The 17971-nt window shown below is 37.6% G+C and overlaps 1 protein-coding gene across 1 annotated transcript in view; it reads left to right on the top strand.

The window, feature by feature from the left end:
• srrm4 (serine/arginine repetitive matrix 4) overlaps positions 1 to 17739 on the top strand; it is a 162749-nt gene extending 145010 nt beyond the window's left edge. Inside the window, exons 9-13 of the mRNA XM_039771315.1 lie at positions 2057 to 2382; positions 8714 to 8911; positions 9395 to 9505; positions 10668 to 10820; positions 15282 to 17739. Coding sequence (XP_039627249.1) covers positions 2057 to 2382; positions 8714 to 8911; positions 9395 to 9505; positions 10668 to 10820; positions 15282 to 15540 — 1047 coding nt within the window. The 3' untranslated portion in view covers positions 15541 to 17739. The remainder of the gene's footprint in view (positions 1 to 2056; positions 2383 to 8713; positions 8912 to 9394; positions 9506 to 10667; positions 10821 to 15281) is intronic.
• The last annotated feature ends 232 nt before the right edge of the window (positions 17740 to 17971 follow it).

Below are 17971 nucleotides of genomic sequence, written 5' to 3' on the forward strand. Positions count from 1 at the left end.
TTTAATTTTTTTAAGCACAATGTGCAAAGAACTGAGTCCACAACAGAACTGGCTGTAATAGACCAAGATGGAGGCTTTAAAGGCCCATAGAGGAAATGACATCATCAGCATGGCCGGAACCAGAAGTAATGTCAGCAAAGGGGCTGGCTCTGGAAGTGATGTCTTCTGAGGCACCGGAACCTTGCAGGATTTCCCGGGAAAGGTCTGTAGGGAACTGAGAAAGACAGTCAGCGCACTCCGCCACCCCCTGGTCAGATGTTTTATTACTAAGACCCTTTAGGTGCCTCCTACTCACACGTGTGTATATTTATATTTATATATATATATATATATATATATATATATATATATATATATATATATATATATACATACATACATATATATATATACATATATATATATATACATATACACTTCTCATATACAAGCAAAGCACAGTGAAGTTGGATGCTATTTAATTATTGCTGTGTGATAAACCTGGAAGCCACACCCCCAAACGACAGGGAAGGTTACCTTGGCAACTGGAAAAAGCTGCAGTACACTCAAGGCATACAAGACGGCCGCCAGAACAAAATAAATTCAACAGTAGAACTGGTGTCATGGAAAAGTAACAAAAAGCCATAATAGTAAACCTAATGCTTAAAACAGCTCATAATAAGGAGTAGAATATTAGACATTTTCAAAAACTCAATAATCATAACAATTTATCATTTCAGTGAGAGTGTTTATTGTAAATTTATGGTACAGTTTCTCTTAACTTTGAAATGAATGTATTTCACAGTTTTTAAAAAATTAAAAAATGCTAAACTTATCCATTAATAATTTCATTTAGACCTTTGCACAATGTTTCATTAGTCTAAGAGAGAAACAGGACAAACAGAAAATGTGCATAGTTTTTGTTTGTTTGTTTTTTTTTTTGTTTTTTTTTTTGCTTGAGCTACACTGCATTAAGTTTATGCCAGAATGAAATAAACAGTGAGCGCTCATAATATCAGTGATACATTTTTATAACAAGCTTTATAAATTGTAAGTGATATTTCATTGAAATGTTTAACATATTTTAGGAAGTTAGACATAAATATTAGGTAAATTCCTGTTGATTAGATAGATCCTGGCCTATCCTGTTTTTTTTTTTGTTTTTTGTTTTTTTTTTGTTGCCATTTTAAAAATTTTGTGTACTGTTGTTTTACTTTATAGTTACTTTTGATTTATTCTTTTTTGTTTCCTCCCAAATCCAGAGGACACCAGGGAGAAAAGGTACCTAAAGTATAGTTGGCTGATGAGAAATTAACTGTCACAGTCATTATGGAAATAAAGAGGCCAGTAGGTGACAGGCTCTAGAGCAGTAATGCAGGGCAGTGGAGAGAGGGATTATGTCTTTTTCTTGTAATTTACGACTCTAATGATGCACTTCTGTTACCCGCTCTTCCCTTTTTCTCACACCTTACCTACTTAAGGAGGAATTCTTGATTGGTAAGTCGATGCTGTCCACAGACTTAGGGATTTATTTTAGGCCGCTGCAGAGAATAAATTTCTTCTTACAGGGGGAAAAAATAAAAATGCGTTGTGCCTTTCAAAGGGCTTGTAGTTAGAATAATGAAATATTTATTGTTTGCGACTTTCTGGCTTTTCTTTTGTTTGTACATAATACTCATTGTGTGCTGTTTGTTCAGTGTCTCTTAAGGCCACTTTTTACTGATAGGTTTTTCTTTCCTTTCTCTTTCTCAACTTTAACATAATGTAATTTTCTATGCACAGATTTGTTTTTGTTTTTTGATTTTTTCTTTATCTTCCTTTTTTCTTTTGTTTGGACTTGTTTCCCCTACTTTTCTCTATATTACCTTTTTTTCTTTCTTCCTTTTTTCTTTTTTTTTTCATTGTTCGCATGCTACCAAAACTTGCATGACATTTAAATCTTTTCTGATTATTTTCTCTAGGGGGATTTGTTTACTTTATTAGACTGTAAACAGTACATCGTAACGGTAGATGCTTTATTTTGTCGAGTATTTTTGTTTCTGTGGAGCCGCTACCGCATCTTTGCTTCTGTTTGCAGATTACGCTGACGGGGTCTGCTGCTGATATAATTACCAAAAGGAATATCAACCATGACATTTTGTCCAATCAGAATAAAGAGCGTCAAGATTATGACTCTGGCAATGATACCTCCTCCCCACCATCTTCCAAAGCCAGTTCATCAAGGTCAAAGATTGGAGAGGAAAAAAATAAAATTTATCAAGTAGATCTGCCCTTGCCTGAGACACTTCGCTTCACTGATGCCGATAATGGCTCTGATTCAGGGAATTCGGTGACAAGCTACTCATCCCTGTCAAAGCCACTGCCTGAGTCTCTAGATGGATTGACAAATGTAAAGACTTCAAGGTGAGTTCAGATTGTCTTCTTTCATTTTTGAACAAGCAAGAAACACTTAGCATGCTTACCAAATACATCCACAGGTGCTAGAACAAGATGGCTCGGCTAGACTTTGACATTCCACAAAGAACCATAGATCCCTGGAGGTTTTCCTTCATGTTGCTAAGTGATACAAAGTTTAAATCACTATACTTTACATTAATTTGAAATATCATTTACTTTATCATCATTATGAGTTTTAAGAACCTAACAGGTGGAAAACAAGCTGCCTCAAAATGACCGAGCCTGAGAGAGACAGGCTTTACAGCAACATGATCGAGATAGGAAATGCTGGGCAAGAGATGTTTAGACAAATGAGGATGCAGAGGAAAGGTACTGAAGGTACATGTGGGGCAGGAGATATCAGATATCGTATATAGTTTTGTGAAACACACACTAAAATTCATTTTTCGGGCAATTACATAACTGTAAAACACAAAACCTCCTGAAAAGCATTTTTTAGTGTCGAAACCAGGAATATTGCTCTATAAAGACTCATTCAAATTTCTGTATTTGCAATTTTTTTTCATACTAGCAATAGAACCTCAACACATGTCCGATGATTCAAGAACATGTCTGTGTGTGGCAGGAAACAAGTCCAGAGATTTTTTTTCTTTCTTTACTCAAGATATTTTGTAAATACTACTGGAAGGGAAACACCATTTATTTCTCAAATATTTATTAGTGTAACTGAACATTGAGTTTCACAATTAAATTTTGAATGAATCACTTCTGTCATGACCAGGTGCAAGTGTTAGAGAGCTAGAAGAAATGCTAAAGATCCTGTCACACTATGCAATTGTTCCAGCAATTTTCAGTCACAGAATTTATTTAATTTTAGCAAATCTGGAGAAGTCCTGGCACACTCCTGTCACCACCAGTGGTATAGTCTGAAGTCTCAGCAAATTAGTCCAACCAGTCTGTGACTCTTCCCAACAAAACCAATCCAGTTTTATGTAGTGTTAAATCATAGAGATGGGCTCATACGTATGTGAGAGCTAACAACCAGTGAACGCTTCCCTGGAAGTACAATGCATATAATGCAGGTACTAGGGATAAGGAACACTGGTATTTTGACCCTGGCATGTCTCATATTTTAAATTACAGAATAGTTTAGGGGTTGGGGAGATTGTAGCTGAGCTCACCATGCCTGGAAAGCATTTGTATAGCACCAACACAGTTAGGTAGCACATTATTAGCTGTCAGAAAAAAGAGGAATGCTCACAATACTTTGGAAATGTGAAACTGTCCTGGAAAGTCGTCACAGAGCCATCTAATTTGTCATCCCTTGCAATTTCAAGTGACTCAGTGACTTCAGTCATCAAGTGTGATGTCCCCACAACCAGAGGTTGTGTACTGTAACACCTGCTTAATGTGCAATCCAGCTACAGTAGTAAATGATGACTCCCAGCCTACCAAGAGCCTCTCATGTATTTAGTTCAGTTGCCTGTTCTCGCTTGTCTTGTTCACAGTTCAGTTGCCTGTTGTTCCTCCACTTTTTCTTTTCTGTATTAGGTATTTCCCTTTGATTGCATTGCATTGAATTGCTGCAATTTAATTACTTTTTGATTTTACATTGTTACTGCTAGTGTACAAAAGGGTGTTTTTTTATGACTTCTGTTTCAAATTAGCTGTAGTGTTGAGAGATGAAAAATATGCCGACGCCTCTCGCAATCACCCTCACAGCTTTGCTAGTGACTTTTTTTTTAAGCTTACATTTTCATGATGTTTAATATATAATACATTTTTAAGTCATGGTTTGCTTTAATTATGTGTGTTCTTAGAAATTTTCATGGATCCAAGCCTTTGCCATCAGATGTTATGATTGTAATATTGGTTGTATTATGAACATACTGTCTGGTGTTTGGTATTTGCTGTTAATATATATTTTTGGTAAATGTGATCAGGGCTCTTAGTCTTTCCAAAAGGAAGGGTATATTATATTTCTTTGAGACATATTAAGAATTACCCAGAAGAGGTCAAAAAGAAGTGAAGATCATTACACAGTGCAGGGGTGTGGAAATCAAATTTGTTTCTACTTGTCCATGGACAAGTAAACTTAGAAAATCCACTTGTCCGCCAGTTAAATTCACTTGCCCATAAACAAATAACAAAAGTGAAAAATAGTTTATTTTTTCTGATCTCTTTTATTGATACCAAAACTGCCTTCCATTTTAAAACTGAAAAATAATAAATAATTCCTAATGACGTATTCGAAATTCCGCAAGATGGTACATTTCCAAAGAAGTAAATATTACCGATGTTATCGGGGGAAAAAAATAATCGCACCTAAGTGAAGATTTTTATTGATATTTCATAACATTTTCGAAACCGTTAGAATGTTTTCTTCTTTATTTTAAATAAACTGACAACACGAAACCAACTTGTTCTATATGAAAAATTCTCTAATCAAAAACGATCTATAGACGGTTCATCGAAATTGATGTCACGCAATTAATTTCTTAACTCCTCAGTATATCACAACTTCCGCGAAATCACAAATTTCAGGAAAGATTAACTGCCTAACAAGCTTTATGTGGCGAAAACAATTGCATTTTAGGTGAAATGAATGCATTTTTATGTAGAAAAAATTAATTTTATCAATAATATATAAAAGTTATCAATTATAATGAAAAATCATCAAATTACATCGTAATGTCGGCATGAAAAAGATGCGTGTAAATAGTAGGGTAAAATACTTATGTAAGACCACAAGAGTGCTTCCCCTTTAAAAAATCAGCCGTCATTTTGTAAACAATATTGAAGACTAATTTGAGACATGACGAACATGCCTAAGTAGACTGTTTCCGCACGAAGTACTACCCAAATGTTTAAAATTTGAAAGTAGTGGTAAAAATGTGCCCTGCATAGTACATTTAATTCTTTTTTCTCCAGAAAATTGCACTTGTCCGCGGACAACTGAAACCAGAAAAACACGCTTGTCCTAAGGTCAATTTACCCTTGTTGGAGGAGTCGGGCGTTGGATTTCCGCACCCCTGCTAAACAAAGGAGCTGATTTGTTTCTTCTTTTGTTTATTTTGTAAATGCCTGATCGCATGCAATTAGCTCTCTCTCACACACTGTTCTCTCTAAATCTCTAACCCACTTAACCCATTATTGGACCACATCGCTCATGTTTTATTAATGAATAACAGGAGTAGAAAAGAGTTAGCTGTCTCATGTGCACGGGTACTTCTTTCATACTCCCACGGTGTTTCAGGGGTTTCATGAAAGGTTTAAGAGATGCCAGATGGCTCCAACGTGCCTTGTGCATTTCACTGAAATGCGAAACTGTAAAACGCCACACTCCCCACTGCTGATGCTCAAACGGTCTGTACCTGAACATTTGTCAAACAGGGCTTCAAACTGTGTATCTGTCTCTGCAAGCAGCAGGCTACCCTCCATCTACAGCGTCCAGATAAATGCACTTGGGCATAATTGGCTGAAAAAAGATGGTGGAACCTGAGTGCTAACATTATCTTGTCATCCAGAACTTCTCTCTTGGAGCTTTTGGTGATGTGAAAAGAAACAATTAATGTTAAAGCTGATGAAAAGTTTGAAAAGTTTGTTTTTTATTCTAACAGAGTAAAGTTAATTTAGCAAAGCCCAGTTTGACAGTTATGTTTCACAATATAAATCATCATTTCAATAAATGTCACAATAAATTTTTGGGAACGCTTCTTTTTCTCATTTACATCTTCCCAATAGGTAACATCATTCAGCACCATTGTATTAAATTTATTGTTACACTGATGACACACACCTTTATCTATCCACTAAACACACTTCGGTTTTCCCTCCAAATACTCTTGTGGCATGTCTACAAGACATAAAGTCATGGATGACTCACAATCTTCTCCAATTAAATAGCAATAAAACTGAGGTGCTCCTCATTACTTCTAAATCTACACTCGCTGTGTTTAGCCATTCTTCCATTTTATATAACAAAATTAACACAAACATCTCTTCCCAGGTTAAGAGCCTGGGCGTTATTCTAGATAGTACCCTCTCTTTTTCTTCCTATATAAGTAATGTTTCTCAGCCTGCCTACTTCCATCTCTGAAACATTTCTAGACTTCATCTTGTTCTTACGCATCACAGTGCTGAAGTATTGGTTAATGCCCTAAGCACTTCACGTATAGATTACTTTGACGCTATTCTATCTGGCATCCCACAAAAACGTATCCATCGCTTACAACTTCTTCAAAATTCTGCTGCCAGGATAATAACCTGCTGTTCTAAATCCACTGAACATATTACACCTACTCTCTCTCAACCTCACTGGCTCCCAGTTCACTACTGAATACAATACAAAATTCTGCTATTAACATTTAAAGCTCTCCACAATCTTGCTCCTCCCTATCTTACTCCAGCACTACATTATACCTAGTTTTTGTTTTTTGTGCTTTTCCTGCAATGCTTCACGTTTGTTTTTTTAAATAAGATTTTGTTTCCATTAAGTTAGTCTTCTTCCTCTTCTTCATCTTTTCCCACTTCTATGTGAGATTGTTATCCTTGTTCAACCTTCTCCATATAGCTTGGTCCTGCACCTCCTCACCAGTCAAGTCCTTTTCCTACAAATCTTCTTTAACTTGATCCTTCCACCTCCACTTTGGCCTCCCTTACTTTCTCTTCCCTTGTATTTCCAATTCCATCACTCTTTTGCCCACATCATCACACTTCACTCTACTTTCCTGTACGTTCTTTGCTATTCACTTTTGTTGTACCTCTGGTTGTTTCATTTCTTATTCTGTCCTTTTTTGTAACTCCACACTTTCATCTCAATATTTTCATTTCTGCCACATCTAACTTCTTCTCTGCTTGCTTTACTGCCCATGACTCAGCTCTGTTCTTCATTGCTGGTTTACCACTCTCTTAGCAACCTTACCATTAACATTTGCTTTATTTCTTCAAATCAAACAATACTCCTGATACCTTATTACAATTGTTCATCCACACTGTACTCTGTCAGTTATCTCTACATCTAATTTTCCATTCGGGGCTACCACTGATCCTAGATATTTACATTTTCCATTCTTTTCAATAGCTCTTCCTGCAGGCTAGCTTTGGATCCTGATCATCATTAAACCTCAGATATTCTGTCTTCTTCCTGTTTATCTTCAGTCTTCTGTCTTCCAAAGCCCTTCTCCATTCTTCCAGTTTTCTCTCCACTACCTCTTTTCTGGTGCTACACATCACGATGTGATCGGCAGCGGGGCTATTTTTTTATCCCATGACTCAACACATCCATAACCAGATGAAAGAAAAACTGACTCCATTGAAATTAGTAAAAATACCAGAAATTATTGTACAGTAGTGTGTTATGGTTTTGTTATTTCTTAAACTATTTAGTTTATTTTGTATTTAATTAATATTCTTTATGTCTTTTGGGGGTTCTTGGAATATGGAGAATTCCTGTTGAATGTTTATTTTGTGCTGATGATGAAGTCAGATAGGAAAGATTCATTGTTTTTAACGTTTGTAGGATCTTACTCAGAGATGTAGCAATGAGCCAGTAGGTAGAGGAAGGTAATTCATTTCAAATTTTTGATAGTCTCTTCCAGTTAACTCTTCCAGACTTGGCCTCTGATGCACACAGTTTGCCACACTTTCTATATAATTAAAGCTTTGTTAATCGTCGAGCTAAAAGACTTGAAGCAATTCTGTTAAGGTTTCTGTCCTTCAGTTTACTTGTGTTAAGTTAAATAAAGGGGCGGGTAACAGCACATAATGGTGTAATATCTGTTGGGCATTTTCTGGAAGCTAATGTCTTTTTCTTTGAAGAGAGCATGAGATCTCCTATGGAAATCAATGGAAAGGGGTTTTATGTTTAGTAACAAGTGTTAGGGCAAAGTTGTAATTTTCTCAAAAGTTCCTAAAAGAAACCTTGCCAAGATTTAGTAAAACATGTTGATAACAGAGCTTGGATTTCCCCTATGCCCAATCTGCTGCTGATGATACTGTGCTTTGATTGCAGTCTTCATATTCAGTAGGTTCCAGTTTGTTTATATCCTACGTGTACTTAGTGAAGGCAGCTGTCAGCATTACACATCTCCTGTCATCCCCTTCCCAATTCAAGATTTTCTATTATAACCCCCAACCCATATAAACCACCAATATCAATATATCATTTGTCACGTACATTCCCTAGATTTTTCTTATGTTTTATGTCACTTCCCACAACTGTTACTCTTTTGAGAAGTTATTTAAAGCACACAATATATAGAGTGTATAAAGAGCAAAAGGTTGCTTTTTTCTTGTTCATATACCACAGATTCTGATTCTTTTTACTCTGCTGTAGGGAAATTACCTCACTGTGTCCAGAATCAATGGAGGAACAGCACAAGACAGGGCACGTGGAGTTAAGGTCACAGCCTTGCTCCCCCAGAAGCAGGAGTAGGAGCGTCTCTTCACGCAGTTCCAACAGTTCATTGCACTCTTGTGGACCTCGGCCTTCACCACATTACTCTAGGAGCAGCTCTCTGTCTTCAGGGAAAAGGTACAAATCTTTTCTATGCTGATGCCAGAAGCTTGGTGTCATGTCTGATCAGTTAGAGAAAAAATATCAAACTCAAGGTTTCCAATTCTGCCACCGGTTACTTGTGATACTAAGATGAGTCACTTAGCCTGTCTTGTACATCCAGTGTGAGAACAGGCATGTCTGCAATGTTGTCCTGTAATGATCATAGAAGGCAGCATGCTGTAAAGGCAAAAAATGAAAAACAATGGACAAAAGCATACTGTTCACTAAATGTTTCATTATGCTGTGCAGCATTTCAGCATATTTATTAGAGTTGAACATAAACAATTATGTATGTAGAGTTAAAGCATTTTAATTTATGTCCCTTCACAGAGGGGCCGGAGGACTGATGGAACCACAGCACCACAAGATTCAGGATTTCTCTTCACAGAAACACTGAAGCTAACAGTGGAAGGTGTGTCTTCTGGACTTGCCTGACTTCTCCATGTTCTTGTCCTACAGATCTGTTTCCAGGTCCCCTAGCTATTCCGCGAAATCACGGAAAAGAAGCTCAGACAGTCGAAGTTCCAGGTCCCGCCGAAGTCCGAGCTACTCTCGATACAGTCCAGACAGGTACCACAGAAATGATTTAAGCATCTTTTTGACATTCCTGTCATATTGTATGTTCTTAAAAACATTTCCACACCCAAGCCCCATCCCATGTGCTAATCATTTATAGATATCTAATGGCAGTAAAAACAAGAAGTGAAAGGAGGTTCATTGAGCTCAGGACAGGTCTTGGACAGATCACTTTCTATGTGGAGTTTGCATATTCTTCTTTTGTTTGTGAAGGTTTATTCAGGTACTCTGAGTTTTGCTCCCACATCCCAACATACCCCTTCTAATGCTAATGAATGCCAAGGTAGATGCAACCACCTTGTGATGTTGAACTGGATAAGTGGGATGAAAAAAAAAAATAAATTAATGAATGAAAGCCATTCTTTATTAAATCTGCTTTATCTAACATTGCACACAACGCGGTAATCGACCCTGGACAGGAAGGATGGACAAAGGGTATCAACATAAATTATTACATATGCAGAAATTAATTTGTTGAACACCTTTAGCTAAACATTATGAATTAGCTGCCCTGATATTTGCAGACATCCTATTCAGGATTTGTGCTATTGAGATAGTCTCCCGTTCCCCATTGCCCTAAATTAAATTAAGCAGGTTTGAGAATATTATATGATTATGAACTAGAAGATAGACCTATACTTAGTTATCGACAAACTGTATTTCCTTATTCTGTTATTCTTTATTCCAACTTCACCTACACTAACGCTAAAGTGATTGGAGGTAAACTCTGAGATTCTTGAGGTCTGGGAATCAAAGCTTGCCAATAAGCTCTCACTCCTCAAAGATGTTGCAATATGAGATGGCTTTCCTTCTTTACATTCCCATCTATTTATAGTATATATTAGAAACCCATTACTACCTCCAATATCTCAATTGTGAACACTATACTTGAGAGTTTTGCAATGCAACTTGTCACATTGCCCAGGCTGGTGTAGGTCTACCAGACTCGGGAGAATTATTTTTTTTTTAATCCTCCAACAGTTGCCTCCTGTCCTTCAGCATTTCTTGTCTCATTTACTTTTCCTGTCAGTAATTACCATGTCTTTATGAAATGCGTGTTTTGTGATATTTGCATTGTTGTCATTTGTGCAATATTCTGATTAATACTTTTGTAATTCTTACTGCATAAAATTAAATCTAATCTAATTATCAACAGGGATCGTGAAAGAGAAAGGGAACATAAGAAGTATAGTTCAAGCGAAAAGGAGGTCAAGCGAGACAGGGAGCGAAGAAGACGAAGATCATATTCCCCAATGCGGAAGAGAAGGAGAGATTCACCGAGTCACCTTGAAGCTCGACGGATCACAAGGTTACTAAAACAAGTGCATTTCTGTTGAATTTGATGAGTGCAAAGCCCTTACAACATTGAGTCAAAGCTGACACAATTTCTGTTTTTATATAAAAGAGGATAAATGTTATGAGCTGCTAGTGGCTGTGGGCACGCAGGACTGGATGGGATTATAGTCTGCCAGAGTGCAATATTACACATGTACATGTCGACATTTCAAATTTAGAGATGCCTCTCAACATAAAATAACATTTCATTGGAATGTGGCAAGAAAGTGGAGGACCCAAAAACATGCAGAAAATGTACACAGACCATATAACGTTGCGCACACGTTTCACCAACAGTGATTGCATCAGAATTTTAAACCAAGAGTGATGCCTCAAGTCTGTCACCTCTCTGAACTCCACATAGGAACTCACTGTCATGAGCACTAACTAACATACAGGAGTTCCTTAGTTACATGAAGGCTCAGCACACTTTTGAAAATATTTCACTTTCCAACCAGTGGCATCCTACTTTTACCACACTTGCTCATCTATTGAGGTGCAACCTCTCAGCCTTGATAGCCCTGTGGGCAAGAAAGCAACAATATTCCCACACCAGGTGCCCTAATATTTACTTAAATCACTCAGGATAGAAAGTATAGAAATGTAAAAGCAACTTGCTATTTATTCAAGTATAATAATACCAATAGAAGACAAGTATGGAAAACTAGAAAACTTACTGAAAGTCAGCATTGTCAAGGATGGATGTTTTCCTGGCTGTTTTTTTTTTTAACTTAGCATCGGCCTGATACTTAAGTTTGTGTTCTTTGACGTCCAAACGACAGGGTGTCTCCCTTCCTCTCTGTCTCTCTAAAGACACTGACATGTCTTGGGCTTTGATGTCCGTTCCTGTGTTGTGACTCTGCTCTCCTTTAGAAAGGAAATAATTTATGTTGAAATTCCACGTGGGGCTCTGGGACATTCGACATTGGACACATTTGAGTGGCTAGCTGTCCTTGTGACGAATGAGTCTGCTCAAAGTCTTTGATCCTTTTTACACCTTCATACTGTTTTCCTTTCCTGAGTTATAAACTAACTAAAACAGCTTTTAACCTTGTGGCATCTACACTTTATTCTTTACCCTCTAACTTTAAGTTATAAACTGAATGAAACAGATGCATTAAACTTATAAATTACTGGTGCAATAAAAAAAGAAAGTATAAGAGAGAAATAATTCCAATGTCAGTTGCTTTAAGAGTCCTGTAAATTCATTTTGTTCTGGTTTGTTTGAGTAAAATTAAAAGTTAAAAGAAGTGGTCTGTAATTTCAAAATATGGTGATTTTGCACTACACAACAATAAGGCTCTATGACACTTGTCATCTTGGCCTATGTGTTATAGTACAGTTTCAGTTGTGAAATCACACATGGAAACACAATACTCATTATTAGGATTTTTTTTAGATTTGTTCCCTTTTGTGTGGCATGGTGACACAGTAATAACGGTTTCCTTGCAACAAGGAGGCCCGGATTTGTGCCCTGGGTGCCTTATCCGTGTTCATGTGGGTTTCCTTCGGGTGCTCTGGTTTCATTCCACAGTGCAAAGACATGCAGATTAGGTAACTTGATGTTACTAAATGCACCCAGTGTGTGCTGAAGCCTTGAGCCCACAGACTGCTGAGATAGGCACCAGCTGCCCTGTGACCCTGAATTGGATAAGCAAGTTGGGAAAAATGGATGAATGTTCCCCATGTTTAGAATTAGATGGTAAAACTATTGATTTTCAGAAATAATAAAAGCTAAAGCATAGTAAGTACCAGCAGTTCCGATATTATGACTAGATGGTAAGCTAAGACCTTAAGTGCTCCCAGTCAATGTGAGTACTACTTGCTGAAGGCAAACTGCAGTTTTATTTTGGTTGCAACGAGCATTGCTACTGTATTTTTTTGCTATTGCATCTTTAGTGGTCTTTAACTGAATGACCGGAGGATGGTACTGCTGCTTTAGGGTTCTGGGTTTGAATTTTGTACCCCATGGGTGTCAAACTCAGAAAATGGAGCACCATAGTGGCTGCAGGTTTTGTTCCAGCCACATTTTTCATTAGTACTCAATTACTACATGCTAATGAAAGAACATTGTTTGGCCTTTATGTGTTTTAAGAGCTCCTTAATTTTTTTTTCCCTTAATTAGCAGTCCAATAGTAAGTAAACAGATGACAAGCTAACCTGATTCAATTTGCACTTGTTTTTTATAACACAACATCTGCTTCAATAAAATATTTGAAAAGAAAACAAAAATAACAATGTACTTCTAATTAAGAAAATGGTTGAAGTTTGAGGCCACTGACATAGGTAGCCATATTTAGGCTTGCTTCACATGCTCTTTTTTATCAGCTGCTAGTTAAGGAAAAATGAAATAAGTAAGTGGCTTGAGTCCTAAAAAGTAAGGCATTTAACATTAAGCCTAAACAAGTCTATTCAGTCAGTACCAGTAAATGGTCACTAAAGAAGAAAGTGTCAGGAATGAAAGCCTGCAACAACTGGGGGCCCCAGGATCTGAGTGTGACAACACCCCTGTTTGTACATTGTCCCTGTGTCTGTGTATTGTCCTTCCACATCCCAAAGATGCTTGCACGTTAGCTGGTCCCAGTATGAGTTTGCATGTGTGCACACGCTCTTCACTGGACTGCTGCGTTATCCGTAGTCCGCCAAGGTGCTACCAGAATAGGCTGCAGCTTCCCACTACTCTGTAATGGATTAAGCAGGCTGAAGGATTTTCTGTTACGTTCCCAAATGAGTAGCTCACTGTCTGTAAGCAGTTTGGCCCTTGTTCCTTTATCTGAGTGTGTGTGTGTGTGGTTTTTTTTTTGTTTTTTTTCAGGCACTCTGGAAATCCCACAGAGCAGCACAGTTTAGTTTATTTGGCGGCTATGCTATATAAATATATAGTTCCAGTATGTTAGAGAGGGTTAGTTAGTGTATACGAGTTTGCCTATCAGTGGACCGCCTTTTGCCCAGTGTTATTACAATACAATACAATACAGTTTATTTTTGTATAGCCCAAAATCACACAGGAAGTGCCGCAATGGGCTTTAACAGGCGCTGCCTCTTGACAGCCCCCCAGCCTTGACTCTCTGAGAAGACAAGGAAAACTCCCAAAAAAACCTTAGGGAAAAATGGAAGAAACCTTAGGAAAGGCAGTTCAAAGAGAGACCCCTTTCCAGGTAGGTTGGGCATGCAGTGGGTGTCAAAAGAAGGGGGTCAATACAATACAATACACAGAACAGAACAAATCCTTAATACAGCATAATAATAACATTTTTAGAAGTACGGAGCAGAATTTAACAGTAGATGATATCACATAATAAGATTTGGATATTTTTAGAGTCCTGGAGACCTCATCCATCAAGCTGCCTCCCCATTTGGCCATTCCACGGCTGAAACGTTGCTCGGCCAGCCAATCCAATATTGGACCCCATGATTCCTGTGATCCTCCATCAGGGATGACTTTACCACAGGCAGGCAAACAACTTGGCAGGTGGGCCGTGGCACCAATTGCCACATTTGAGTACCGAGAACAGAAACAGAATAGGTGAGGGTTAGTAACAAATTATAACAATCATGTTACGTATGTTTTAGTGCTAATGACTAACAACAGAGATGCAGTCTGTACAGTTAATCAGCAGCTCTAGTCAGAATATGCTAAACTGAAGTAGTGAGTCTTCAGCCGAGATTTAAAGGCTGGGACCAAAGGGGCGAGGTAGATATTATTGAGATAGCTTCCTGCTTCCCGCTAGAATAAGTGAGGCAAAAAATGGACAGAAGACTATCCCTGTAAGGCAGCCTGAAGCCACAGCCAGCTGTACTGAGGTTAAGAGATTAGAAGAGAATTCTCAAATGCTTCAATTCATTTTTTATACTATTCAAAGAGGCATATAACACACCATCCCTTACGTGGATGCCTCTTTGTGACAAGCTCCAGGCATTTTCTTTTTGGTAGTTTTTTTTGCTCTAGTCTGTTTCAAAATATCTACAGTATATTCACCCTTAATATGACAACATAACATGATTCATAGGGTTTACATTCACTTCAAAGACACTTAACTTCAAAACACCTCAAGAAATCAGCTTATTGTGGTTTAACAATGCAGTGAGTCTTTGTTGTTTAGAAAAATCTGAAACACGGTCAAAGAAAACCCCTGTCTGTTGTTTTGAATTCATTTTTTATTTTTCAAATATTAGCCATGAAATTACTATGGATTTAAAAATATCAGATATATTAAGCAGATTTAAAAAATATGACTGGGATATCATTTAGAACATTTCAATAGAAAGTTAATAATTAGTACTGTTATTAATATTAAATAGAATATTCTGCTTATACTACCAGATTCTCTCTTACCGATACATTTTTATTTTATGGGGCTTGACTCATTGTTGAATACTCAGAGTGTTTGTACCAATTTTCTGCCTCTTTTGTGATTTCCATGTTTCTCCCCAGTGCTCGAAAGCGGCCAATCCCATACTACCGTCCAAGCCCCTCCTCCAGCAGCCGCTCCAGCAGCTGTTCTTCCTGGTACAGCAGCCGAAGTCGCAGCCGAAGCTGGAGCAGGAGCCGAAGTCGCAGCCGCAATCGGAGCTACTCGACATACCGCAGCCAAAGCAGGAGCCCCTCTTGGAGTTCTGGCAGCCGGAGCAGCCGTAGCTCTCGATGTCAGAGTTATGACTCAGTAGGCAGTTATAGTAGGGTTGGTCATTAACCTCCAGTTAAGTAAACCAGTACTTGCTGGTGATTATGGATATGCAGAATGTGATCAGAAATGCCATGGATTTGCAGCTGTACATTAATCTGTCATTCATCTGACAGATTTGTGGTGTAAGCAGTGTTTTTTTTTAAGTGCATTCTTGAAAAACTTTGGAAACTTTTCAGAAGCTTTTTTTGCACCTAAAAGGAAGTACTTTGGGATCTGGGAATTCTGTACAAAGAAGCATCACCCTTCATGTGATCATCGCTCCATGTGTCTGATAGCTATGACACCAGGTTGGATGATATCTAGTTTGCCAGGTCGTTCATACCTGCTGTATATCCAGATATTGACAACATAAAAACTCTGAACACTGCCCACTTCCCCTTCTTACCAACTGTGCAAGCCCTGTGAAGAATTCCAATCCAGGAGACTTGAGTACTATCATGAAAGGACAACAGAGATTCTTGTTCATATCAGTCTGTGGCAGTACATGTTCATTCCAAGGATTCCTCTGTCAGAACACAGTATCAGCAACCTATGAAACAAATTTAGCTTTTACCGCATTTTTTATGTCCTTTAGTGGGAAAGAATAGTTTAGAAAATCATCATGTTGTAATGGAAATGATTGAATGAATGACTTAAGTGGGAATGAAGTCGCTTGAACTTGAAAGAAGGACCGCTTGGTGTTCCATATGAGGGAATATGGCAAGGATGTAGAGGAGCAATGCAGGAAATGCCTCATATCAACAGTTAAATTGAGATGGCTTACTATGTAAAATGAATGCTTTTGCAGCAAAAGATTCAGTGGATGTTACTGAAGTACACAACTTATGGTAAGCTGATATGGTGACCACTAGCACTTGGGTAGAATAAAATGAGTCAAATAGGTCTTACACTTTCTTGATGAAATATTACTTTTGCAGGGGGCTTTAAAAATATGCTTATTCATTTATTTATTCTAGTAAAATGCCCTGCAAAGGTATAGCATCCAACCCAGGCTTTGTTCCTGCCTTGCACTTTGTGCTGCGGGAATAGGCTCTGGCCTATATGGATGGAAAGATGGATGGACAGTTATACAATAAAGTAATGTCTGGTTTCATTGTCAAGAGCTGGTCATCATGCCTGTCACTTTATCCTCAAGGAGTAATAACACTCACTGAATGCAACTGGCACAGCTGAGATGTTTGGCACCAGTGTCTCACAGACAGTACAACTGAGGGATGGTTGCAAAGGCAGCATTTGCCTTTGTTTTGGTTTTCATATCTGCTGGGCAAACATTTGTTTAATTCTGGGACATTTGTCTCCTTTTCAAAGAAAGAACAGAAACAGAGGCATCCAAATCAAAAATGCATTTTCTTCCTGCATCACTCTTGTACCTTTTCCATCACTCTAAAGGCTTATTTAAACTTTTTCCTGAGATTAATGGCGAAATGGCAACAGTTCCTTCAAATGATGTGTTTCTATAGCTTAAGGAGATGCCATATTTATATCGGTGAATGTGCACTATTTTTCTTTAACTGATGGAAGTCAAGTCAGAGTATGTGAAAGTTTGTAATTTTCAATCTTATGTTTTAACTTGGGAACAGATGTCCTATTTATTTATTTATCTGTTTATTTATGTATGTATTTATTTATTTGATTTTATGTGTACGTCTGCATGTAATTATTTATTGATCTGTTTATTTATTTATTTATTTATTTATATACTTTTCTTGCATTCTGGATAGCTCCCAAATGGAGTCTGTGCTTTGCTGTAATGAGCAGCTGTACGGGTCAATATTCAGTGCACCCCGGACAACGCAGTCTTGACCTTTGATTGGATGGGTTTTCGTCCAGTTAGTAACTGCTGTCCGAGTTGAACTGATCTCAGTCTTACACCATCATATTTCCAACACTAAATAGCCCATACTTGTGTTTTCTATTTCTTTTAAGTACAGTAATAAATAAAAATGATTCAGTGTGATTTTTACATTAGCTTTCCCTCATTTGAGTTGATGAATTGAAATTCTTTGGGTTTGCCTTTACGCCAACATTATCACATTGTACACTTGTGAGAGCACTTTGAAATAAAGTACCATGGCATTCTTTAAAATCCACTGAGAGACATTAAAAGGAGATTTAGTCTTCTTTGCAGGACTAATGAGGCAGCGTGTACATTTTTTAAGGCTTCAAGCAATGGACGCCTTTTCTTTTTTTTTTTTTATCCATTTTTTAAGATGAATCATTTGTCTGCTAATTCGCCCGAACTGTGGAAAACAAATGAAATGTTATTATTTGCATTTTTCCAAAGAGAATGTTCATTAGAGGTTAAAAGAAATGTTATGCGTGGCATCATTATGAAACATGGGCTCATAATCAGAGCACATTAATGTAGCTGGTAGGCCTGAAGGCTTCATATTCCCTGAATCTGAATTAATGGTCTTGAAAATAATTGTCTGAGGTT

Source organism: Polypterus senegalus, chromosome 12 (assembly GCF_016835505.1).
Source record: "Polypterus senegalus isolate Bchr_013 chromosome 12, ASM1683550v1, whole genome shotgun sequence".
In the NCBI taxonomy this organism is placed as follows: Eukaryota; Metazoa; Chordata; class Cladistia; order Polypteriformes; family Polypteridae; genus Polypterus; species Polypterus senegalus.